Source organism: Lactuca serriola, chromosome 8 (assembly GCF_051521515.1).
Source record: "Lactuca serriola cultivar US96UC23 chromosome 8, Lser_US96UC23_V15, whole genome shotgun sequence".
Lineage (NCBI taxonomy): Eukaryota > Viridiplantae > Streptophyta > Magnoliopsida > Asterales > Asteraceae > Lactuca > Lactuca serriola.
The window spans coordinates 188,730,786-188,757,496 of NC_136415.1; the positions used below are offsets into that span (position 1 = coordinate 188,730,786).

The following is a 26,711-nucleotide window of genomic DNA, read 5'->3' on the forward strand; positions in this document are numbered from 1 at the left end:
AAGATAACCCAGCAGATCCCCTTACAAAGGGACTGAGTAGGGTCAAGCATTTGCAGCACGCTAGGAGCGTAGGGCTGAAGGACGATATTAGTTTAGATTAGATAGGTAGAAAACTTGTAATAGATAATGTCATATTCAACAAATGATGATTAAATAAAGGTGTGTTATTTATAAGAAAGTTTCTATCTTCTGTTGATTATTTATCTATTGTGTCGATTTTGCATGTTTTGACTTCCTGAATAATAAGATTATTCGAACAGTTCACAATCGCTCATATGTTGGAAGTAGATATGAAGGAAGATTGTCATAAATTTGTTTGTAGATTGTCTGAAAAGTTTTAGACATAGCAAAGGTTTGCTGCAAAGTTTATGAGTGCTTATGAAATTTGTATTGAGCATTGAAATAGACCCACACTTGCTGGTATTACTTCATGAATGTTATCACAAGTGATCGCAAGATGATAATATCATATAATCTTTAAACCTAGAGATATGGTTATTGTTTACTAGTTGATTATACATTGATAATGCGAAAACGCATCAGTAACTTGATGTTATAAAACGTATTATTGTGTGTGGTTTAACTAGTAAATGATAAAGGCATATTAGTCAACGTTTTCTGTTCCTTTTATTCTATGAGGATAAAAGCGATATCTCGGCCACTTGATGATTTGGTTTGACTTATGTGCCGGGCCCGGTCAGGATAAAGTTGATGTGTTCAACTGAGTTCTATGTCGAACAAATCAGAGATCAAGAAATAGAGTGCTAGACAATAAGTATTGTTAGCATGATATCTAGAACAGAGGATTATACGATCCCTTATCTAAAGGACAGATTATTGGTCAGGGTTGACAGCGGCTATTGAAAGCTACGATTGCTATCGGGTACGGAAGTTATACGTGAGATATAGTTACTAGACTTATCCAAGTGGGAGACTGTTGGATTAGTGTCTAAGTCAGTAACCATATTTGGTATATACTTGACCCGAGTGTGCATGGTCCTTTTGGGTTGCCTTCACCAAAGCAACTTGACAAGGTAATTTGATATGAGAGAGGAGATATTATGATTTATTAATATATTATAAGAATAATATATTAAAGGAGAAATCATATTTATTTAATTAGTATTAGTCATAAATTAATTAGGAATTAATTTGGTGACTAAAAGAGATTAATTAAATAAAAGGGTATAAACTGTCAAATGTGTGATAGTTGAGTTTTGGGCTAGGAAACCTAATGGACTAAGGGGGAACGAAATTATGATGAAGGATCATCATATTTTCGTCCAAAGGCCTCATTCCATAAGGTTCCTTGGGCTGCTTGGTGGCTAAGCTGTCCATTAGGGTTTTGACTAAAACCCTAGCACCCTATAGTATAAATACATGCCCTATGCTTCAATTTAAGGCCACTTGATTCCAAGGAAACCCTAGGGCCGAAATTAGCATCATTCCTTTCTCTCTCTTTGTTGCCTTCTTGCTTCAAGGTGTTTGTGAGCCATTAGAGGCACTACAATTGTGGTGCTTGCTTTCAAGAGTTCAAGAGAGTTCAAGAGATCAAGGAAACTAGTTGTTATTGCTATATAACAACAAAGGTATGTTTACTACACTTCTATGTAATTTTCGAAAATTATAGAAGCATGCTAGGGTTTTATTTTGTGTTCATAAAGTTGTATGTCTTATAGTGAAAACATAGATCCAACTAGGGTTGCATGCACACATAGGATTGTTTGTATAAAACCTAACAAAAACAAAATATACACAAAGTGTTTGTATTAAATGCATCTATAATATCTATACATTTTAAGCCGTAAATACTTTGAATGGGTGTCTAAAGTATCGTGTTAAAATGTAAGTGAGAGTACTAAATTGGTGTATTAAACTATGAGTTATAAGCAAATTAATATATTAAATTGTGAATTTTATTTTATATCAAAATTTGATTTTTGGATCTTGCAAGAGTGTAAGAAATCCAAATCTGATGGTGGTAGGAGAAAGGAAGGGTGGCGGCGGTTAGTTATGCAACGAATCAAACTATTCATGAACTACTCGGGATTGACTCATTAAAAGTTCGACTCAAAATCTATTCTAATAAACAATAATTTAGGGAATTAGGGCATACCATATGTGACCTAAGCCCGGGCATGTATAATTCTAAACGAGTTGATCTCGAGTTTCGTCTCGTAAGGCTCGAAACGAGTCAAACTTGAGCTCGAGCCTAAAAAATTTAAACAAGAGGAGTCTGGTCAGGCTTAAACTTGACTCGTTTGCATCCCTAATGACATTAGTAGGTAACGACGATGGTGGTAGAGCTGATGGTGGTAGGAGGAAGAAAGGATGGTGATGGTGGTTAGTAGTAATGAAGGTAGAGTTTCGGGTTGAGTTATATTAAAAACGAATTAGTATATTAAAATATGAATTAATGTAAAAATGGTTGTATTAAACTGTATATTAACAAAAGAATAACTATATTAAACTATGACTTACTGTATAAATAAATATATTAGATTGTAAAAATAGCAATTTTATCATTTATTATCAAATATAACATAAAAACATGAATGACTTTTCGCAAATATATATGAGTTTATAGAGTTACAAAAGGTTGATATTTGGACTACACCCTAATAAATAATTATTTATTAATATATATATATATATAGAGAGAGAGAGAGAGAGATTAAAACTTTAACAAGAATTTATATGGATTATATATCGAATATTTGATTAAAACTCTAATAAGAATTTATGTGGAAGCAAATATTTGTAGAACCTCCCCTTGAAGTGGATGTTGACAATGTCTTTGGGGGCACTAAATCCTTCCCTAAAGGTACCTCGTATGAGAGAAATGGGTTGAGAGCTCAACACATTTTGGATGTTCTTTGTGGAGAAGGTTCAACTATAGCCAAAGACCTCTTATGTGCTATTACATCTGTGGTTAATCTATGGCTAGGGGGAAGATGTTTTTCGAGTTTGACAGAATTTGTTGCCTCTGCTCCTCTCACTCCGCTCCTAAAACCTGACAAGGGCAGACGACTTATTGTGGTAGGCATTATATGGAGACGTTTGGTTTCCAAGTTGGCTATGAAAGGTGTTGGTAAAGAAATAGTCAAGTATCTCAATGATTTTCATTTCAGGGTCGGGGTTTCGGGTGGCGTTGAGGCCGTATTACATAGTGCCAATAGGGTGTTGAGTGAGCGCCACGATGACGGGTCACTTTCCATGATTACTGTGGATTTCTCCAATGCTTTTAACCTTGTCGACAAATCCACATTACTTCATGAGGTCAGATGGAGGTTCCATTCTATATCCTTGTGGGTAGAATTCTTTGTCCTTGAGGCCACTTCTCTTTGCCCTTGTGTTGCACCTGCTCTTGCATAATATTAGAGACAATTGCAGCTTTTTCTCCATGTATGATACCTTGATGATGGCACACTTATTAGAGATTCGGAAGAGGTGGCCAAAGCGTTGGACATCATTAAGGTGATTGGCCCAAAATTGGGCCTCTAGCTGTCACACCCCCGAACCAGACGACGGAAACGTTTGAGGGCTCGCGTGACTTAAATTGAATATCATCACAATGAATATACATGAATCATAACATAAACATCACCATGCATCAATATATTACAACTGGAATTGTTCACATCAAGTACATTGTTTTAACGTTACAAACCCATACATAAACCGTTTAATAGTTTTCAATAACAAAACGCACTAACATACTTGGTACTTATTCCTCGGCTTACCTGTTACCTGAGAATACAAGTTATTTTGAAAAACGGTCAACATATGGAATGTTGGTGAGTTCATAAGCAATGTTGTGATAAAATGATTTGTGTAGTTTGTAAAACCCAGAAAATCTAATATTTTCTGCAAAGGTCATTGTTTATAAAAAAAGTGTGAAGATCCGTAAATATATGCATGATGATTTCAACACATGTATAATTTGAAAAACTTTGTATTAACCATACAAGTGCACAATGTTGAACTTCCCCGGAAAACCCGATGTTTTCCGAAAACATAAAATTACAGTTATTTCCCAAATAGTGATACCGCCGCAATGAATGATTTTTGATTACTCTTCCTTGATTATTTGGGTGGTGTTGGATTAATTAAGGTTTGTGAGTTGTTATAATCATGCATTAGTAATGATGAGTTATAACTACAGTTTATGAACGATCCTTAGAGGCGTCGCCCGTTACCGCTCACTTAATCCAAACAACCTTGTTTACCATTGATGAACAACCTGAACTTGTTTACTTTGATTACTCATAAGCCTAACAAACGAGGAGAAGAGGAGTACGAAGTCCTGCTACTTCCGTGAGTTATTTTAGGCTATCGGGGATGCAAAAGACACGTTGGCCCATCTCGCATTTGATTACTTTGACCTTATGACAATACTAATGGATCACTAGGGCCCAATAGCACTTAAGAATCCATTTAAGGTCCCTTTACATGGAATTGGGTCGTAGAAGGCCCAATAACATATAATCATTATCCCTTGGGCCCAAAGATCATGTTAATGGACTTGCAAGGTCCAACAAGCATGATTTGAAACTTTCAAGCCCAAGTGTTGAATGTTTACTCGTCTTAGGTATCACATATCTACTAGAGAGAGAGTTCAATTTAACGATGGTTATTTTGTATCGACTCGAGACCGATTGATTTGTTTATAACGATATTTTGGAGTTATACGTGTATTTGTCTTTCGATTTTTGTAAGCCCTAGATTGGTATTTTTGACTCAATATTCTATAAATAAAATAATTGGTTTAAAATATGTGGTTTGACCTTTTCAGCCCCTTTTTGTTTTATAAAAATAACAATTTTAGTCCTTTATATAAGAGAGAAGTCATTTTAAGCCCTTAAAACATTTTCTCGACACTTTTGCATCATAGATTTGTTGAAATGATATTTTTAACTCAAAACTTATTTCGTTAACAGTTTCAGCCCTTCCAGAATAGTATTTTCTGGTTAAAGCCCAACTTTTTGCTATTTTTACACTTTTAGCCCAAAATCCAAAAACTTTACATTTTCGATCCTTTTTGGAAATGAAAACCATATTTAACCCTTGAAATAGGTTTGTTACACTTTTTATCCTCTGTTTTGAAGAGTTTACTACTTCAGCCCTTTTAAATGTCATATTTTCTCAATTTTGGGCTTATTGGGCCGAAAAGCCCAAAATTTAGCCCATTAAGCTAATATTTACATTTTAAGTCCTTTGAAGATCATAATGTTCAGAAAAGCAATTATTGTAACTGTTTTGACCTTTTAGACCTTTAAGAAAACGTGATTTAGCAACTTTTAGCCCAACTTTTGTATATTTGACAATTTAAGCCCAAAAATGAGTTTTGTGGTGGAATATGTTTATCACAATCTTATAAGTTATTAATCTTGACTAGTTTAGTGTAAGATAACTTAGATCATGTTTGGTTTCCTTCTTATGTCATAGATCTCTAGATTTCTTCCCTTTTTGTTTACATATTCAACACAAAACACATAAAGTCACACACACATGCATAAAATCATACATATCATACACATACACATAGATCTACACATTTTACTTGTATTCTCCCCTATAAAACTCATGAAAACCGAAAAGAGAGGGGTATGAAGCTCAAATTTTCTTGTTGTTTTCGGTTTAGAAGGAAGAAATGAAGAAAACTTGATCCTAGCAAGCCTCCTTGGAAGATCTCGAACTTAAGGAATTTTCTAGGAGTATGATCACCAAAAACTTGTTTAGAATGAGTGATATTACATGAGAGAGGAGTTTTATAACTTAGACATGTGAAAACTTACCAAAGGATGATGATTATCTTGTGAAACCCTCTTGAAACACAAGCAAAATTTTGAGATTTTTGGATGAAGAAGAAGGGATGAGTCTTGAGTGATTTAGAGAGAGTTTTGTTGTATAGTGTGTGTGTGTGTGCTTGGCAGACTCTCGGCCGAAGGAAAAAGAGAGAGGGGGAAGAGAAGTGAGTGAAGTGATGTGTGCATGGGAACATGAGTTATTGCATGGAGATCCAAGAGGTAATAAAGAGGTGGCAAATGAAAGTCAACTCTCTTCCATGTTGGGTTGTTAGGCCGAGAAGAGGAGAAAGGAAAGGAAGAATATTGGGCTTCTTGTGTTTAAGCCCATATTATGACTTAATTATGTAATTTTCTGCCCAAATAAATCAAGGAATGATTTTTATGACCTATTAGGGCTATATAAATTTGTTGTGACCGAATAAGGTCCATTAGGGTATTTTATTTCATTCTAGGCCCAATATGGCCCAAAATGTTAAAATAAATGAAAGTGGGTCCAAATTAGAGCCCATATAAGAGTTCTAAGCCCAAAGTAGTCAAATTGGAAGTTTATTGGTCCATTAGGCCCAATAAGGAAATCCTAGTCCAAAATGGACTTAAACCGGGATTTTTAGGGTTTCCAACCTTTTGTTGACTATTTGATGTGCTTTTATAAAGTGTTTGATGGAAGTTTTGTTGTTATTGAATAAGCATCATACATGCTTTCACATTTTTGGTTCACATTTGATATAATTGTTGTTGTTACAAACATCCAAATTTCTAGTTGTGACTTCATCCCCCCGTTAGAGGGAATTTCATCCTGAAATTCTTTCTAAAGGCAGGTTCAAGAATGCGAGAATAGGTGAGGGTACTTCTGCTTCATTTGGTCTTCGCGTTCCCATGTGAATTCTAGCCCATGCTTCGCGTTCCATCGTACTTTCACAATTGGAATGTGACTTTGCTTAGTACGCTTCACCTCCCTGTCCATGATTTCGACTGGTTCTTCGACGAACAGGAGATTCTCTTTGATTTCTATTTCATCAAGGGGAATGACGAGGGTTTCATCGGATAAGCACTTTTTCAAGTTTGAAACATGGAAAACAGGGTGTACACTGCTGAGCTCAGCGGGTAGCTGCAGTCTATACGCCACTGGACCGATTTAGGCAAGAATCTCGAAAGGTCCAATGTATCGTGGATTTAGCTTTCCCCGTTTTCCAAAACGAATAACCCCTTTCCAGGGAGAGACTTTTAACAACACCCGATCTCCGACTTGAAACTCCAAGGGCTTTCGCCGTTTATCAGCATAGCTCTTCTGTCGGTCGTGTGATGCTTGTAGTCGAGCTCTAATTTGAACTATCTTGTTCGTTGTTTCACATATGATCTCCGGTCCCGTTAACGTCTTGTTTGATGTCATTTCTTTCGCTAGCTGGGTGTCACCTACCTCAGCCCAACACAACGGTTATCTACATTTACGTCCATACAACGCCTCAAAAGGAGCAACTTTGATGCTTGTGTGGTAACTGTTGTTGTACGAGAATTCGACTAAGGGTAAGTGGGTATCCCACGACTTCCCAAAGTCTAGCACACATGTGCGAAGCATGTCTTCAAGTGTCTGAATGGTTCGTTCGCTTTGACCATCCGTTTGTGGATGAGAAGCAGTGCTCATGTCAAGATGCGTTCCCAGGGCTTTTTGAAGTGATTGCCAAAAACGCGAAGGGAATCTACTATCTCTATCTGAGATTATGGACACTGGCACTCAGTGGAGTCTCACAATTTCCTTGATGTATATCCTAGTCAACTTTTCCATCTTGTAAGATTCTTTTATTGGCAGGAAATGAGCGGATTTCATCAATCTGTCGACTATTACCCATATGGTGTCCAATACATCTGTTGACTTGGGTAATTTGGTCACAAAGTCCATAGTAATCCTTTCCCATTTCCACTCGGGAATTACTGGTTGCTGTAGTAATCTGGAGGGCTTCTGATATTCCACTTTTACCTTAGCACATGTGAGGCACTTGCTCATGTAAGTGGCAATCTTTGTCTTCATGTTAGGCCACCAATAATGTTGCTTAACATCCAAGTACATTTTGTCTGAACCTGGATGGATGGAGTATCGCGTCTTGTGGGCTTCGTTCATGACTACATCTCGGAATCCCCCAATTTTAGGGACCCAAATGCGGTTCATGAAATAATATGCTCCACCCTCTTTCACTTCGAGATTCTTTTCCATTCCATGTAATGCTTTGCTTGTTTTGTTTTCTGCCTTCATGGCATCGAACTAGGCTGCCCTGATCTAAGAGGTTATGTGGGATTGGATGGTTATCGAGAGAGTTTTCACACGACAATTTGAGTATTCTTTTCAACTCAAGGCATAAGCTACCACGTTAGCCTTGCCTGGGTGGTACTTGATTTCATACTCATAATCGTTTAGCAGCTCAACCCATCTTCGTTGCCTCATGTTTAGCTCTTTTTGATTCAAGATGTGTTGGAGACTCTTGTGGTCGGTGAAGATGGTGCACTTGGTACCGTAAAGGTAGTGCCTCCAAATCTTCAGGGCGAAGACCACTGCTCCCAGTTCCAGATCATGAGTGGTGTAATTTACCTCATTCGTCTTTAATTGTCGGGACGCGTAAGCTATCACCTTTCCACGCTGCATGAGTACGCAGCCTAAACCCTGATTCGATGCATCACAGTAAACTATAAAGTCTTCTGTTCCTTCTGATAGTGATAGCACCGACACACTGCAGAGTGCTTGCTTCAGAGCTCGGAATGCAGCTTCTTGCTTGTCCATCCATTCGAAGGGTACGCCCTGTTGTGTAAGTGAGGTATGTGGCTTGGCTGTCTTAGAGAAGTTCTGGATGAACCTCCTGTAATAACCTGCGAGACCTAGAAATTGGCGAATTTCTATGGGTGTTGTTGGGACTGCCCATCCTTCGATGGCTTTGACCTTAGATGGATCCACGTGTATCCCTTCCTGACTAACAACATGACCCAAAAAGTTCACACTATGGAGCCAGAACTCACACTTAGAGAGTTTTGCGTATAGCTTCTCGGTTCGTAGGGTTTCCTGGATTTGTCGGAGATGTTGGCCATGCTCTTCTTCGCTTCGAGAGTAAACTAGGATGTCGTCAATGAAAACAATGACAAAGTTGTCGAGGAATGGTCGGCAGATTCGATTCATTAGCTCCATGAATGCGGCAGGGGCATTCGTTAGACCGAAGGGCATTACGACAAATTCATAATGTCCATAACGAGTTCGGAAAGCGGTTTTGGGTATATCCTCTTCCCGGACCTTGAGTTGATGGTATCCAGATCGCAGATCTATCTTTAAAATAAAATCAGAGAAATCTTTTTAAATAGATGTTGCGGAATTGGTCCCCAAAACAAAACATGATAAAAGTTTGTCAAAACCTTTCTTTAAGAAATATATAATTTCCTTTTATATCAAAACCTCGGGATGTCATGTTCCGATACAGATCAAAAGCATAAACAAGACATTATAAGCCTTACAACAGTTATTTATAACTACTGGCCTATAATCCAAAAATCACTCATCATCATCATCCGACTATGCTCGGGGTCCACTACCTATAATATAAAAAGGTGAGTGGGTCAGACTTGGAAGCCTGATGAGCATATAGGGTTTTCAACCCACAATAAATAATAAACTCTTTAAGTTTATCAATTAACAAATAATTTATTAATTTCATCAACCAAAAACAACCCTAATTACTCATTCTCGTTATCCTCACCTTACGTCCCTAAAACAAGTATCACAAGGGACCTAGCCTAAGGATTTTCATTAGGGGTGACAACATTGATTTGGGGGTTCCTCATTAATTTATGTCAAATAAGGCAACCATCGGGGTGATAACTTTGCTTTCCTCAGTAAATTATTTCAAACAAGACAACCTAGCATAAAACAATCAATAAGGTGACAACATTGCTTTCCTCAGCAATTTATGTCAAATAAGACCACCAATAGGGTGACAACGTACATCTATACTGTCCATCATACTTTATCTACCCATGTTTTACCCAACATATTTGAAGATAAATATATATGCATTTTATATCATTTTAAACATGTATAAAACATTCATTCAACATCCATCTCAAATAAACAAACAACATATATACACATAACACGTATTTTATATAAAATACTTCATATCTATGTGTAAGATGAAAGTGACTACACACTCACATGATTTGATGATAATCGGGCATCAATTCGTTTCCTAAAACGTTCGTTTCTAATAACACCGGGAGTTTTATTGAGAAACCGAGCTCTGCAAAAGGTCGGGATTCAAAACCGAAAAGATAACTTTTCCGGGTCTTCGGGAACTTCGGAACGTATTTTGGGCTTTAGAAATGATACCAGGGATTCGGGGGAATTCAAAATGATAAAAAAGGATGAAAAACGGGTGAAAAGTGGCAAATTTCGGATTCTACTCGGGAAGTCTCGCATGTAACACCGTAAAAATTTAAATTTTTTTTTCACTTTTAAAAAAAACATATAATATCATCCACATTCACTTTTCAAAACATTGTATCAACATTATCTCAATACAAAACCCCAAGATCGAAACATATAAACTCCGCGTGTGCGTGTGTACGAATCATGTCGGCGCCTTCCCGTGATCATCACTGGTGCCTGAAACACATAACACATAACATTGTAAGCATAAACGCTTAGTGAGTTCCCTAAAATACCACTCTAACACATATTAGCCACTCGAGGCTATAACTCTGCTGACCCTCTGGTCAATGTGTCTCAGTGGGACCTTCCAGTCCCAACTCTCTGTGGGCCCTCTGGCCCTAACTCTATGGACCCGAAGGTCCTAACTCTATGGACCCACTGGTCCTACTCTGTAAACTCTGAATCATTCATATCACATATCACAATAAATCACAACACATAACTAACATGCAATTACACTGGCACATAACTCTAAAATACACTGTCACATAACTCTGTTACCACTCTAGGTAAAGTATAGTGAGAAGACTCACCTCAGATGTCTCGGTAAATCTCCGACTCGGTAGAAATACGATCTAGCCTCCGCCTAATCACATAAAGTAAATACTCTCATAAATATAACTCCTGGGACTCGACTCAACCCCCTCTTGGCACCCTCATAAGGGTAAAAGACCATTTTACCCCTCTCTTGTCTCAAAGGCCCCATTGTTGACCAAACCCTAAAAGTCAACAAAAGTCAATGGTCAAACTTTGAACCGACTCATCGAGTGCACTTGGGCGACTCGACGAGTCTACACGTGTCCACTATCTCTCTAGTCTCGCTTGTCACGTCGAGTCTCTCCCCTTGCTTGACGAGTTACACCTGGCATGAATCGCGGGGCCACCCCGACTCAACTCGCCGAGTCTCAAGATCAACTCGGCGAGTTCCGCCTTGAACTCCAGTCCTCTAACCCCCTATGACTCACCGAGTCATTCCCCCAACTCGGCAAGTTACTCACTGAGTGATTTACGGGAAACCCTAACCCTACTCGTCGATTCTGCCCTTGGACTCGGCGAGTTCATGCCATGCACAAACTCAATTGACCTCCTGAGGTCAGATCTGTTCCTTTGATCCATAGATCTTACCTTCCCAAGCCTGATAAACACGTCAAGCTCGAATCTTGACATTCATGGGACGTCTAGGAGGTTTCACTTGGTGATTTAGCCCCAAAAATAACATCCTAAGCTCATTACCTCCATAGCTTCAACATAAAGCAAGATGGAATAAGCTCTTTAGACCACTATGGGTCCAGATCTGAAGTCTCAATATGAATAGGGGCCATATTCTCACAATTCCTTGCAAAAAGGACATAAAAACTCTACATCTATGGATTCCTTCAACAAAACAGATAAAGGGGCGATATAATAAATCAAAGATGAAGTCTTTTGCTCGAAATCCACAGATGCACAACCTCCTTGGTCTCCTCTAAGCTGGAATCACCTCCTTCTTGCAAGAATCAACCACAAAGATCAAGAAATGGCTCCTTTCCTCTCACAAACGCTCTAGCTCTTTTAGGGTTTCTCTTTGGGGTTTGGTAGTCGCAAATGACGGCCCTAAGGGCCTTTAAATAGGTCCCAAACCCGGGAAATTAGGGTTTCATTAAACAGCGTGGACTCGCCGAGTCCACTCATGAACTTGCCGAGTCCATTCATGAACCCGGATAAGAATCCGCGACCCTACTCGGCGAGTCTAAGCACCAACTCGCCGAGTCCCTCCACAAACTCCAAAATAAATGAATAAATTAATATACCTAGGAATCCGGATGTTACAATTCTCCCTCACTAGAATCAGACTTCGTCCTCGAAGTCTTACTCTGCAAACAACTCTGGATGCTGCTCCCGCATCTCTCGCTCCGGCTCCCAAGTCAACTTTGAACCTTTCCAATGCTGTCACTGGACCTGCACTAGAGGCACTTCCTTGTTCCTCAGAACCTTGATCTTCCAATCCCTAATCGCCACCAGTCTCTCAACATAGTTCAGGTTCACATCCACCTGAATATCCTCTAATGGTACCACTGCCGACTCGTCGGCTATACGCTTCCTCAGCTACGACACGTGAAAGGTGTCATGAATCTGAACCAACTCTGCAGGTAGCTCCAAACAGTAGGCTACCCTGCCTACTCTCGCGATCACCCTGAAAGGACCAATATATCGGGGGCCCAACTTGCCCCACTTCCTTAATCGGATCACTCCTTTCTAAGGAGAGACCTTCAGGAGCACGAAGTCGCCTACCTGAAATTCGAGCTCGGACCAGCGCCTGTCCGCATAACTCTTCTGGAGACTCTGAGCGGTCAACAACCTCTGTCTGACCTGCTGTATCTGCTTTTTCGTCTGAAGCACGATCTCTGTATTACCCATCACACGTTGCCCTACCTCTACCCAGCAAATGGGGGTCCGACACTTAAAGGGTGGCATACCAATGCTCGAATGATGGCTGTTGTTGTAGGAAAACTCTTCCAAGGGAAAATACGTGTCCCAACTCCCGCCGAAATCCAACACACATGCTCGGAGCATGTCCTCGAGTGTCTGAATCGTCCGCTCACTCTGCCCGTCAGTCTGTGGGTGGTATGCGGTACTAAAATGCAGCCTCGTACCCAATTCCTCATGAAATTTCTTCCAGAATCTGGAAGTGAAACGCACATCTCGATCTGAGACAATCGAGATCGGCACTCCATGCCGCGATACCACCTCCCTCACGTACATCTCTGCCAACCTCTCCGCGGAAGAGCTCTCACTAATAGCAAGGAAGTGAGCGCTCTTCGTCAACCTGTCCACAATCACCCAAATTGCATGGTAATCTGTTCCCATTTCCACTCGGGAATCTCTAACGGCTACAGCTTACCATGTGGACGCTGGTGCTCCGCCTTAACCCTGCGATAGGTCAAGCATCTCTCTACAAACCATGCAACATCCCTATTCATACAGGGCCACCAATACTCTCTCTTCAGGTCCAAATACATCTTAGTGGCCCCGGGATGGATCAAGAACCTCGATCAATGTGTCTCCTCCATCAAAATGGTACGCGTTCCGCCCACAAACGGTACCCAAATCCGACCCTGAAATGTCATAAGTCCTCGGCTATCGGTAACGAACTCCGATACCTGCCCGATAACCCGTTCTCTCTTACGGTTTTCCGGTCTCACGGCCTCAACCTGGGCCCCACGAATGGTGTCCAACACCGGAGTCATTACTGTCAATCTCATGCAAACATCTCGCATCGGGGTGCCCTCCGCCCTACGGCTCAGTGCATCGGCTACAACATTAGCCTTGCCCGGGGGGTACAGGATCTCGCAGTCGTAATCCTTTACCACATCCAACCATCTCCTCTGACGCATATTTAGGTTGGGCTGATCCATCAGGTACTTAAAGCTTTTGTGGTCCGTGTATATGGTACACCGAACCCCATATAGATAGTGACGCCAGATCTTGAGGGCGAACACCACTGCCCCCAACTCCAGATCATGGGTGGGATACCTCGACTCATGAGGTTTCAGCTGCCTCGATACATATGCTATCACATGCCCCATCTACATAATCACCTCTCCCAACCTTGATATCGACGCGTCACAATACACTACGAAGTCCTTCATCCCCTTCGGAAGGGCTAACACCGGGGCTTCACATAGTCTCTGGCGAAGTGTCTCGAAGGAGGCCTGCTGCTCTGGGCCCCATGAAAAAGCAACACCCTTCCGGGTCAACTTGGTGAGTGGCACGACGATCTTGGAGAAATCACTGATAAATCTTCGATAATAACAAGCCAACCCTAGGAAACTCCTGATCTCGGTAGGTGACCTCGGCACCTCCCAACTCATCACTGCCTCAATATTGGCTGGGTCGACCAATATCCCTTTCTGGTTAACGAGGTGCCCTAGGAACTAGACCTCTCGCAACTAGAAATCACACTTGGAGAATTTGGCATAAAGCCTCTCCGATCTCAAAACTCTGAGGATCTCCCTCAAATGCTCCTCATGCTGCTCTCTGGATCTCGAATACACCAATATGTCGTCGATGAACACGATCACCGAGCGATCCAACATCGGCCTGCACACTCTGTTCATGAGATCCATGAACACCGCCGGTACATTGGTGACCCCGAAAGGCATCACCACGAACTCGTAATGCCCATAACGAGTCCTGAATGCTGTCTTCTGGATGTCCTCATCTCGCACCCTCACCTGATGATATCCATACCTCAAATCGATCTTGGAGAACCAAGATGCTCCCTGTAACTGATCGAACAAATCGTCGATCCTCGGCAACGGGTAACAGTTCTTGATCGTCAGCTTGTTCAACTCCCGGTAATCAATGCACATCCGGTGTGAACCATCCTTTTTCTTGACAAAAAGGATAGGCGCTCCCCATGGAGAACTACTCGGCCGAATAAACCCTTTCCCCAGCAGCTCCTGAAGCTGCGAGGATAACTCCTGCATCTCTGGAGGCGCAAGGCGATAGGGCACAGTCCCCGGAACCAAATCGATACTGAACTCTACCTGCCTCTCGGGAGGACACCCGAAAACTCCTCCAGAAATACATCCGAAAACTCACGCACTATCGAAACCTCATCAACTGACATCGGTCTCTCTGAATTAACCCTCGTATCCATCACATACGCTACAAATACCCTACAGCCCTGTTGTAGACTTTGTCTCGCTCTAGCGGCCGAACAAAATGTTGACCCAGAACATGTAACCTCGCCGTACACTGCAAGAACTCCTCCACTAGGGTCTCGTATGGTCACCAGATGACGCTCGCAGTCGATAACTGCTCCAAATCTGCTCAACCAGTCCATGCCCACGATGACACAGACATCTCCCATCGCGATAGGGACTAAGTCAATCGGAAACTCCACTCCAAAAATCTCGAGTACACAATCTCGAATCACCTCTGTGGCATACACCGCTCTCTCGTCAGCTATGGAAACTCTCAGAGGTCAACTCAACGCCTCCTGACTAATACTGATGTGCTGGCTAAAAGCCAAAGATACAAAAGATCGACTTGCACCCGAGTCAAATAACACTAAGGCAGGTACGTAACTCACAAAAAAAGTACCTACGCATATCATAAAATAAGCACAATATCTCAACATAAAAAAAATACATGAAAGAATACATACTAGCCACGACATCGGGCGCTGCGCGGACCTCCTCCACAGTCAGTTGAAAGGCTCTCCCTCGTGCCTTCGGTGCCTCGACCTTTACGAGCCGACTGTCTGTAGCTCTCACTGCAGCAGGGGCAGATCCCTGAGATGCTCCCTGAGCTGTCCCTCGCAACTGTGGACACTTTGCCTTCCGGTGTCCGATCTGGTTATAGTGAAAACATACTGCAAACCCCTTGGGGCAATCCTTGGCCATATGCCCCTCCTTGCCACATTGTAGCAAGACCCTGATCTGCACACCCCATCGTGGCTCTTGCCGCACTTGCCACAATGCGGCCCTTCTGGTTCCCAGATCTTGAATCAGCGGGTTTGGCCCGCTTGGTTGCCGGCTGGGACTGAGTTGGCCGCCGATCCCTCCCCTAAGACTCAGCCTCCTCCCTAGCTTGGGTCTCCAGCTCTATCTCCCTCTTCTGGGCATTTGCCTGAAGCTGGCAAATGTCCGGTACGTCGAGTTCGCCATGAATTCTCGTATATCCCTCCTCAAAATGCTCAGATATCGGCTCATACGTGCCTGCTCGGAGGACACGTGCTCTGGGCAGAACATCGCCCGCTCATGGAACATCCTCATAATCATTTTAACAGACTCAGTACCCTGCTTGAGGGTCAGGAACTCCTGGGCCAAACACTCCTTCTCCACCTGGGGAACGTACTCATCTCGAAACATAGCAGTGAACCTCTCCCAGGTCACTGCAGCAAGCTCAGCAGGCGAATAATGCGCCGTCACAAATTTCCACCAGTCCTTCGCTCCCAAGCGAAGCTGGTTCAACGCGAAATGGACTCTCAAATGCTCTGAATATGAGCAAGTAAAGAAACACCCCTCAATGTCTGAAATCCACCTCATCGCTGCAATCGGGTCCTGGGTCCCATCAAAATTCGGTGGTTTTGTGTTGCTGAACTCTCGAAATAGCAACGCATCACCACCCTGTGGCCTAGTCGCAGCTATAGCTGCAGTGGCCGCAACAACCGCAGCCTCAGAAAGAGCAGCGTATCTCTCGTCAAATGTCTCTATCAGAGTGGTCTTGATAGACCCGAACATCTCTGGTATCTCTGCCCTGATGGCCACAGCCACCTCCTCATGGATGATCCTGCAGATCTCCTCATCACTCGTACCGCTGATCTCTGGTGTGTGGCGTGTCCTTACCATGATCTCTCTCTGAAATAAAACATAAGGAATATTAGGGACTTGCTCAAGCATACTCACACTCGAAAACTCCACCCTACTTGTTCCTTAGTACTTTGAGGATTCTTACTTGGATTGCGCACTGATCCGGTGTCTTCGGTAGTACGGGCCCAATACTACCGTCCACACCGCATCAGCATTCATCCCAAGTCCTCCTCCCAGGTCCCAAATCCCAAGTACTCTACTCTCTCTACTCATGTGCTACTCACTAGCAGATCTCTCATAAGCTCCTCGCTGCTATCTAAACATTCTCAAGCATTTCTAGCAGCAAAACTCCTAGACTAAGGCATCACGTATAAGACCACTCTAGTCCCAATAAGAATACCTAGTCTACTCTAGCATGCATAACATAACTCATCATATAACATAGCATAACATATCTTATAACACTTATTGTAAGGGTATTTTGGGAAATCACCGTTCGGGCGTTGGCTGATCGTACACACGGCTCTGCTCTGTTTGTCTCAAAACTCCTTTTTACTCTTTAAAAATTTACTTTATTATCAAAAAATTTCCTGAAATCCTCAGTTTGAGTTCAGATACGCCAGAAGATGCATCCGAATCCCTCAAACCAAGGCTCTGATACCAACTTGTAACACCGCAAAAATTTAAACAATTTTTCACTTTTTAAAAAAACATATAATATCATCCACATTCACTTTTCAAAACATTGTATCAACATTATCTCAATACAAAACCCCAAGATCGAAACATATAAACTCCGTGTGTGCGTGTGTACGAATCATGCTGGCGCCTTCCCGCGATCATCACTGATGCCTGAAACACATAACACATAACACTGTAAGCATAAACGCTTAGTGAGTTCCCCAAAATACCACTCTAACACATATTAGCCACTCGAGGCTATAACTTTGTTGAACCTCTGGTCAATGTGTCTCAGTGGGACCTTCCAGTCCCAACTCTCTGTGGGCCCTCTGGGCCTAACTCTATGGACCCGAAGGTCCTAACTCTATGGACCCACTGGTCCTACTCTGTAAACTCTAAATCATTCATATCACATATCACAATAAATCACAACACATAACTAACATGCAATTACACTGGCACATAACTCTAAAATACACTGTCACATAACTCTGTTACCACTCTAGGTAAAGTATAGTGAGAAGACTCACCTCAGATGTCTCGGTAAATCTCCGACTCGGTAGAAATACGATCTAGCCTCCGCCTAATCACATAAAGTAAATACTCTCATAAATATAACTCTCGGGACTAGACTCAACCCCCTCTTGGCACCCTCATAAGGGTAAAAGACCATTTTACCCCTCTCTTGGCTCAAAGGCCCCATTGTTGACCAAACCCTAAAAGTCAACAAAAGTCAACGGTCAAACTTTGACCCGACTCTTCGAGTGTACTTGGGCGACTCGGCGAGTCTACACGTGTCCACTATCTCTCTAGTCTCGCTTGGCACGTCGAGTCTCTCCCCTTGCTTGACAAGTTACACCTGACATGAATCGCGGGGTCACCCCGACTCAACTCGCCGAGTCACAAGATCAACTCGACAAGTTCCGCCTTGAACTCCAGTCCTCTAACCCCCTCTGACTCACTGAATCATTCCCCCAACTCGGCAAGTTACTTACTAAGTGATTTACGGGAAACCCTAACCCTACTCGCCGAGTCTGCCCTTGGACTCGGCGAGTTCACGCCATGCACAAACTCAATTGACCTCCTGAGGTCAGATCTGTTCCTTTGATCCATAGATCTGACCTTCCCAAGCCTGATAAACACGTCAAGCTCGAATCTTGACACTCATGGGACGTCTAGGAGGTTTCACGGGGTGATTTAGCCTCAAAAATAACATCCTAAGCTCATTACCTCCATAGCTTCAACATAAAGCAAGTTGGAATAAGCTCTTTAGACCACTATGGGTCCAGATCTGAAGTCTCAATATGAATAGGGGCCATATTCTCACAATTCCTTCCAAAAAGGACATGAAAACTCTACATCTATGGATTCCTTCAACAAAACAGATAAAGGGCCGATATAATACCTCAAAGATGAAGTCTTTTGCTCGAAATCCACAGATGCACAACCTCCTTGGTCTCCTCTAAGCTTGAATCACCTCCTTTTTGCAAGAATCAACCACAAAGATCAAGAAATGGCTCCTTTCCTCTCACAAACGTTCTAGCTCTTTTAGGGTTTCTCTCCGGGGTTTGGTAACCGCAAATGACGGGCATAAGAGCCTTTAAATAGGTCCCAAACCCGGGAAATTAGGGTTTCATTAAACAGCGTGGACTCGTCGAGTCCACTCATGAACTCGCCGAGTCGATTCATGAACCCGGATAAGAATCCGCGACCCTACTCGGCGTGTCTAAGGACCAACTCGCCGAGTGTAACGTCCGTAGATCCGGGCTAGTCAATTTAGAGACAATAAGTGTCAAAAATGACTTTTCGGAAAAATATTATCTATAATAAATAGTCTTAACCAAGTTGTATAATATGTCTCAAGGTTTCCGTACATATAAAGAACGCCGAAATCCGAGTTATAGCGAAGAAGTCATGGCCCGTCGAAGTTTTACGCCAAAACCGGCACGACATCGGGAAGCGTAAACAGTAAATTTATGATGGAGCGATTTTTAGCCTTAGTGATCTAAATGAAAGTCGTAGAATATGCTAAACCGAGAAAATCCATAAAAAGAACGCCCAAATCTGACTTCGTATGAAGAAGTTATGATTTTTCTAAGATTCGGCTTAGTAGTGCACGACCCGAAACTCGAATTTTAGTTCGAGCGGTTTTTGGCTTACGCGACCTAAATGAGAGTTGAAGATCTCATTAGTAGGAACTCAACAGTAAAAATACATACGAAAACGGAGTCCGTATGAAGGAGTTACGAATTCTTCGCGGTCATTTAGCAGTCTAATCTCCTTGTACTGTTAAATTTAATATCGGTCGAGAATTAGCCGACGGAGTCTAAATGGAAGTTGTAGATCTTGTTTTTACCTACGCGTGGATATAAAGAATGTCGAAAATGGAGCTTGTATGCGAAAGTTACGGGGTTTAGAAGTCGGAAGGGTGCTGCTGTAAAAGGGGTGACGTGGCTGAATATGGGCCAATACTTTCTCCCCAAGAAAAGCCATCAGGTGATGACACGTGGCACCGACTCGACGAGTCCATAAACCGACTCGGCGAGTCCGTCAGGATTTCACCCTATAAATAGAGGAGTCGGGTTCCCTCATTTCCTCACCCCTCAACCCTCTTCTTTCTCTCTCTAAACTCTCTCTCTCTAAGCCTCCCTAACCCCCAAAGCCTAGGGTAACTCCCTAGCACGAGGCGGAAGCCCCGGAGCGCCCGACGGCTCCGAGAAAAAAGCCTTTCGGCTCGGAAACGCTGCTCCAGCAAAGCCCGGTTTTGAGAAAAACCCGCTGTAAGTGAGCTATACCTATCCTATCTTTAGTATAGCTTATGTTTTAATATAGTAACGTTAATTGGAACTTATAATGAGTATTTGGGCTATTATTATAAGTTATATAAGAGTGTTTCTTAATGCTTATATAATAGTAATAATAGCTAGACTATTAAATAGTCGCGGTTAACGTTAAACTAAACTCTAGTGGTAATGATACTAGGTTTTGTCCGAGGGAAATTGTTTTAACAGTAACGAGGTGCTGTCCGAGTACCAAGTCATCACCTACTCAGGTGAGTGCATAGTTACTTTCATCTTACACATAGATATGAAGTATTTTATATAAACTACGTGCTATGTGTGCATATTATCTAAGTACTTGCTGTCTATGCTGGATGAACGTTTTTATACATGTTTTAAATGATTTAAAAACTGTATACGTATTTTATATATACAAATATGTTGGGGGATGACATGGGTAGATGAATGATGAGAGAGAAAAGATGATGTGAGTAAACATAAGCAACTATGGACTTAGTGCCTAATAAATAACACTGACAGCTATGGACTTAGTGCCTATTGGACAAACACTGGTAGCTATGGACTTAGTACCTGATATGAATTAGTAGCTATGGACTTAGTACCTATTAGATAAACGCTGGTAACTATGGACTTAGTACCTGTTAGGAATTGGTAGCTATGGACTTAGTACCTATTAGATAAACACTGGTAGCTATGGATTTAGTACCCGATGAATAAACTATAGCAGCTATGGAATTAGTGCTTTACGAACGAGCATTGGTAGCTATGGATTTAGTGTCAGTCCTATAACCCTAGAAGTAAGGGACTTCGGAATAAACGATTGCAGGATAGATGACTCTTAGTATAAATCCTTAAGAGTAAAGAAGATAATGGGGATGGGTAATTGGGTTGATTGTTTGATTGTTTAAACATAATAATTATATTATTGTGGGTTGAAAACCCTATGTACTCACCTGGTTTCCCAACCTGACCCACTCAGTTTATTTATATCACAGGTGTCGATACGAAGTGACATTACACTGAGAGATTAAAGAGATGTAGATCACTAGTGTAAATAAATGTAAGTTCCGTTTATGCTTATGTTCCTGTATTGACGATGACATCCCAAACGTTTTAAAATAAATAAAATACGTTTCTTCGAAAATGTTTTGATAACGTATTTATCGTATTTTTCTGGGAACAAATTCCGCAACATTTTTATGAAAAAAGAAGTACTCTGATTTTTATAAAGCATAAACAAAGTCGGTCTTTTCTGGCCGTGAAAATGGGGATGTCACACCGAGTCCCTCCACAAACTCCAAAATAAATGAATAAATTAATATACCTGGGAATCCGAATGTTACATCGCAGCCACTACTATATATAGTAGCGAGGCTTGGATCCGAACCAAGGAGGGAAAGGCACCCGTCTGCGAGGCTCGGACCAGGTGGCAGCAGGGCGAGGCTCGGATTGGTCAGCTGCGAGCTTCAGATTGGTCAGCAGCCTCGGTCCAATCAGGAGGCTATACGTATGCGATGGGGTGTCCAAGGAGCATCCACGAGGTGTCTCCTGCGAGGCTGTCCGAATGCGAGTGGACCGTGGACTTGGTCCCATCAGAAGACGACACACAAAGCTCGGTCCTATCAGGAGGTGCCACGTGGAGGCCTCGCATGCGAGGGATGACGTGTCCAAGGTGACTCAGCGAAATTTCCTGGTTTTCCACATTTTCTTGATTTTTGTGCCAAAAACTTGCGAAAATCATAACTTTCGCATACGAGTTCCATTTTTGACGTTCTTTATATGCACACGTAGGTAAAATCATAATCTACGACTTTCGTTTAGACTTCGTCGGCTAATTTTGATTTTAATTTTTATATTATTATTTTTAACAGACCGGGACAGGAAATCCATTAAAAATTCATAACTTCTTCATCCGACGTCCGTTTTCGTCAGACTTTTTGCCGTTGTCCTACTAATGACGAGACATTCGATTCTCGTTTAGGTTGTGTCGGCTAAAAATTACTCGATCTAAAATTCGAGTTTTTAGCTGTTTATTGCTAAGCTGAAACTTAGAAAAAATCATAACTTACTCATACGAAGTCAGATTTTGGCGTTCTTTTTATCGAACTTCTCGGTTTAACAAATACTACGACTTTCATTTAGATCACTAAGGCTAAAAATTAGTTTATCAAAAACTCACTTTTTACGACATTCGGCACCGTGCCGGTTTGTCGCGAAACTTCGACAGGTCATAACTTCTTCGTTATAACTCGAATTTCGACATTCTTTATATATCCGTAATCCTTGTCACGACCACTACAACTTTCGTAATAAATATCGGCTTTATCTAATATTTATTTTCGACGCTCATTTTTAGTCTTAATTAATTAAACCCTAATAATTAAGCATAAAACACATAATATTTACATAATTCCTTTTCATTTCTCCAAAATGAGTCATAAAGGTTAACCTAGACTATCATATCAATATTAATGCCTATCCTAGAAACACAGACATTACAGTGGACCTTACAGGGGTATCCCCTCTTGTGGACTTGAGGGCTGAGGGTTTCACGGCTGGACATACTATTTTAAAAGCCGCTACAGGCAAAGTTACCGAACATAAGAAATCGTGCATGAAAAAGCAACACATATTCATACCATTTATATTTGGTTTCTTCGCACCGGATGTGTTGGAGTTACTTAACAGAATACAACGCATCATGCATAACAATGTCATATCACCTAGATCTATGAATGTAATCTTCAAAAGAATTAAGGCCTCGTTTGTTTTTCTACAAAAGTACTTTTTGAGCACTTTTCCCTTCTGACGAGTAGACGTTTTGTAAGTGCACGTCTTCTTCCGCAAACTTGGAAAAAGACAAAAGACATTTAACCACTTCCAAAACAAACAGCACTTTAGTTTTACCATATAAAAAGACTTAACGGCGTACCTTGTTGCCCGTTTGTCATCTCATCATACAATAATAATTAATTTTAGACGGAACCAGCCAGAAAAAAATCAAACGGTTTGCTTTTGCTTAAAAAAATAAAGAGAAATAAATATATACCGACTCATAACATCTTTTGTGAGCAGATCGAAAATCGAACGGCCAAGATTTCAAGTTGGAATCAACACCGAAAATCGAAGATCGTACAGCTTGCATTCAGAATGCCTGTCACCGCCACGTCACCCTAACATTCCTCGTGGTCGGAATCATCTCATTTGTTATAGAAAACTCCCTAAATTCTTTCCTTTTCAACACAAAAATCAAAGTGAGAAAACACACAGCGAAACGTAAGCTTAGGGTTAAGCGGCCGGCCATCGGAAAACTTTGCTCCATCTTCTCCTCCGATCCGTTTCTATTTAGTAGCAAGATATCAAGTCAAAGGTTAGCTGTCGCTATCATGAATTCTGTTTTAGCTTGAATTTCTTCGTTTTTATAGTGATTTTGTTGCTTCGAGTTCCCGATCTGAATCAGTTCACACTCATAAGGATACATGGAATATTCAAAGATTTAGTTGTTTCTGCTTGAATCTCTTTGTTTTTCTTGTAATTTTGTTGCTTTTAAGTTTCCGATCTGAATCCGTTCGCCTTCATTAGAACAAAAGGCGTATTTATAGGTCTATCAGTTGCTCTTGTGTGATGAACATGTTGTATTGTTGGATTTCCTTTATTTTACTCTCAGATTTCTGTTCTGTTGTTTGATCTGTTTTGAGTTCTGTGGATCTGTGCTGTAAAATGTATGTTTGATGTGGTGCGAGTGTTATTCCAAATCGGAAGAACTCAGATCTGTTCATGCATTCATACTGATTTGGGTTGGATTTATCACGTTTAGTTATTTGATCTTTAGCTAGGTGATGATCCGTCTAAATTACATACATTTCATTTCACCGTATATGTGAACATTGTGGATGTTTCTTTAGGATGAGAACAAAATTCCATGAATACTATTGGGAGAAAGACTTTGATGTCCTCAACTAACTTATTTTTCATGTTTCTGGTACAGTCTTATAGAAAATGGCCGACACTGAGGATATTCAGCCCCTTGTTTGTGACAATGGAACTGGAATGGTGAAGGTTAGTGTACTTTGTTATTGACAAGCGATCTTTATTTATATGGTTAGTTGTATTATTAGGATCCCATGTTCTTCGGCCAACTGGTATCACTCTGGTCTTTCAAACTAGTAGTGGTGCATACCAGACTTGATCCGAACAGGATCTATGTTTTCTTGCCATTAAAAAAAATATCAGGGTTAAATGCAATAAAGAACAACTTACTTTCATTGATTTGTTTTTTATAGCATACTTCTTCAAAAAATTTACCGAATTGTAGCAATATGATCCAAATGCAAAGCAGTTTCCACTGTTACAATTGGATAGCATTTTTGAAGTATAATGCTATAATAAGATAGATTTTTCAAAGTGCCATGCCTTAATACTCAAATCAATGAAAGTACTTTGCTATGTCTTGCATTTAGCTCATAATATTCTGCTCTGTGAATCTGGTTAAATGCAAGAAATATCTACATTCTTTCATTGATTTGCTTATTACAACATTGTACCTTAACAAATATACTCAATTTTAGCAATGAGATTCAAATGCAAAGCAATTTCAGGTGCTATAATTGAGTTGTTATTTCAAAGAATATAATAATAATAATAATAATAATAATAATAATAATAATAATAATAATAAGTTAAAAGCACAATGCTGTAATAGAAATAAATGAAAATAGGATCCTATAATACACAAATAAATGAAAGTACATTGCTATTTCTTACATTTAGCCGAAAAATCCTAAGCTTTCTTGAATTGGATCAATTTATAATTGGTTTGATTCTTTGTTAACTCTACAGGCTGGGTTTGCTGGTGATGATGCTCCAAGGGCAGTGTTTCCTAGTATTGTTGGTAGACCACGTCACACTGGTGTGATGGTAGGTATGGGCCAGAAAGATGCTTATGTTGGAGATGAGGCACAATCCAAAAGAGGTATTCTTACCTTAAAATATCCAATTGAACATGGAATTGTGAGCAACTGGGATGACATGGAAAAGATTTGGCATCACACTTTCTACAACGAGCTCCGTGTTGCTCCTGAAGAGCACCCTGTTCTTCTCACTGAGGCACCTCTCAACCCCAAGGCCAATAGAGAGAAGATGACTCAAATCATGTTTGAGACATTCAATGTTCCTGCCATGTATGTTGCTATCCAGGCTGTGCTTTCCCTCTATGCCAGTGGTCGTACAACCGGTTAGTTCTCCTTCATCTTACACTTCTAGTACAATGCATGTTCTAGTATTTATTTCTCTAATTCCTTTGAAAATTTGATAGGTATCGTGTTGGATTCTGGTGATGGTGTCTCCCACACAGTCCCAATCTACGAAGGGTACGCCCTCCCTCATGCCATCCTCCGTCTTGACCTGGCGGGGCGTGACCTCACAGACTCCCTGATGAAAATCCTAACGGAACGAGGTTACATGTTCACCACCACAGCAGAACGTGAAATCGTGCGTGACATGAAGGAGAAGCTCGCCTACGTGGCGCTTGACTTTGAACAAGAACTGGAAACCGCCAAGTCCAGCTCATCCGTGGAAAAGAACTACGAGTTGCCGGACGGACAGGTCATCACGATCGGAGCTGAGAGATTCCGGTGCCCGGAGGTGCTTTTCCAGCCGTCGTTGATCGGAATGGAAGCAGCCGGAATCCACGAGACGACTTATAATTCGATCATGAAGTGTGATGTGGATATCAGGAAGGATCTTTATGGGAATATTGTGCTTAGTGGTGGGTCCACTATGTTTCCTGGAATTGCTGATAGGATGAGTAAGGAGATTACTGCTTTGGCTCCAAGTAGCATGAAGATTAAGGTGGTTGCTCCACCTGAGAGAAAGTACAGTGTCTGGATCGGAGGCTCCATCCTTGCTTCACTCAGTACCTTCCAACAGGTATATATCAAATTCCTTTCATTCATTTCTTTATATGATAGCAACGTCTTTCAAATACAAAGAAAATTTCATTCATAATGTTTTGCTATAATTGGTTTTGGTTTTGTGTGAATGTGAATAAACAGATGTGGATCTCAAAGGGTGAATATGATGAGTCTGGTCCATCCATTGTCCACAGGAAGTGCTTCTAAGTAATGAATGTGTTTTCTTTTTGTTGGGTTTCTGGTTAGTTGGTTTTTGACTCTTCCCTATTCTCTACTCATTGTATTTGTATTTTGTATTTGGTTGTTATTCTCTTTTCATGTTATGTCAAGACACCATATATGTGTGGACTGTGATGGAGTTTGGTTAGTGAATGAATCACCAGTTGAGTTGAATTGAGTTGAACACGATATTCATGTTTGTAGTTTAAGAGATTTGTTCTTCTCACTTCTTTTGAGTCGTTTTTTATTTGTGTTTGTTTACAAAATTTTAATCACAAAGATCTCGTTTTTTAATGTCTACATTTGGCCATATGTTCATCTCTTGGTAGTTGGTTTTAAAACTACTAGAGCCATTTCTGAAATTCTATTATAATATCTACTCTAATAAATCAAAATTTATACTCTAATAAATCAAAATTTATTTTGTTACATTGCAATTTTTCATGAGTTTTGATATGTACTAATAGTTGTGAGACCAAATTAAAAAAAAAAAAAAATTAAATATGAGGGTCTACATAATTGAGACC

General features: G+C 41.0%; 1 protein-coding gene across 1 annotated transcript; it reads left to right on the forward strand.

Annotated features, from left to right (window-relative positions):
• Nucleotides 1-23,283: 23,283 nt before the first annotated feature.
• Nucleotides 23,284-26,358, forward strand: LOC145065815 (actin-7-like). The gene is made up of 5 exons (XM_079012904.1): nucleotides 23,284-23,423; nucleotides 24,042-24,112; nucleotides 24,893-25,286; nucleotides 25,368-25,981; nucleotides 26,107-26,358. Exons 2-5 carry the CDS (start codon nucleotides 24,053-24,055, stop codon nucleotides 26,170-26,172), a joined length of 1,134 nt encoding a protein of 377 aa, XP_078869030.1. The 5' UTR covers nucleotides 23,284-23,423; nucleotides 24,042-24,052; the 3' UTR covers nucleotides 26,173-26,358.
• Nucleotides 26,359-26,711: the final 353 nt, after the last annotated feature.

Coding starts and splice junctions, on each gene's coding strand:
- LOC145065815 (XM_079012904.1), top strand. CDS start 24,053: ATGGCCGACACTGAGGATATTCAGCCCCTTGTTTGTGACAATGGAACT. Junction 25,287..25,367: donor TGCCAGTGGTCGTACAACCG/GTTAGTTCTCCT, acceptor AAAATTTGATAG/GTATCGTGTTGGATTCTGGT. Junction 25,982..26,106: donor CACTCAGTACCTTCCAACAG/GTATATATCAAA, acceptor GTGAATAAACAG/ATGTGGATCTCAAAGGGTGA.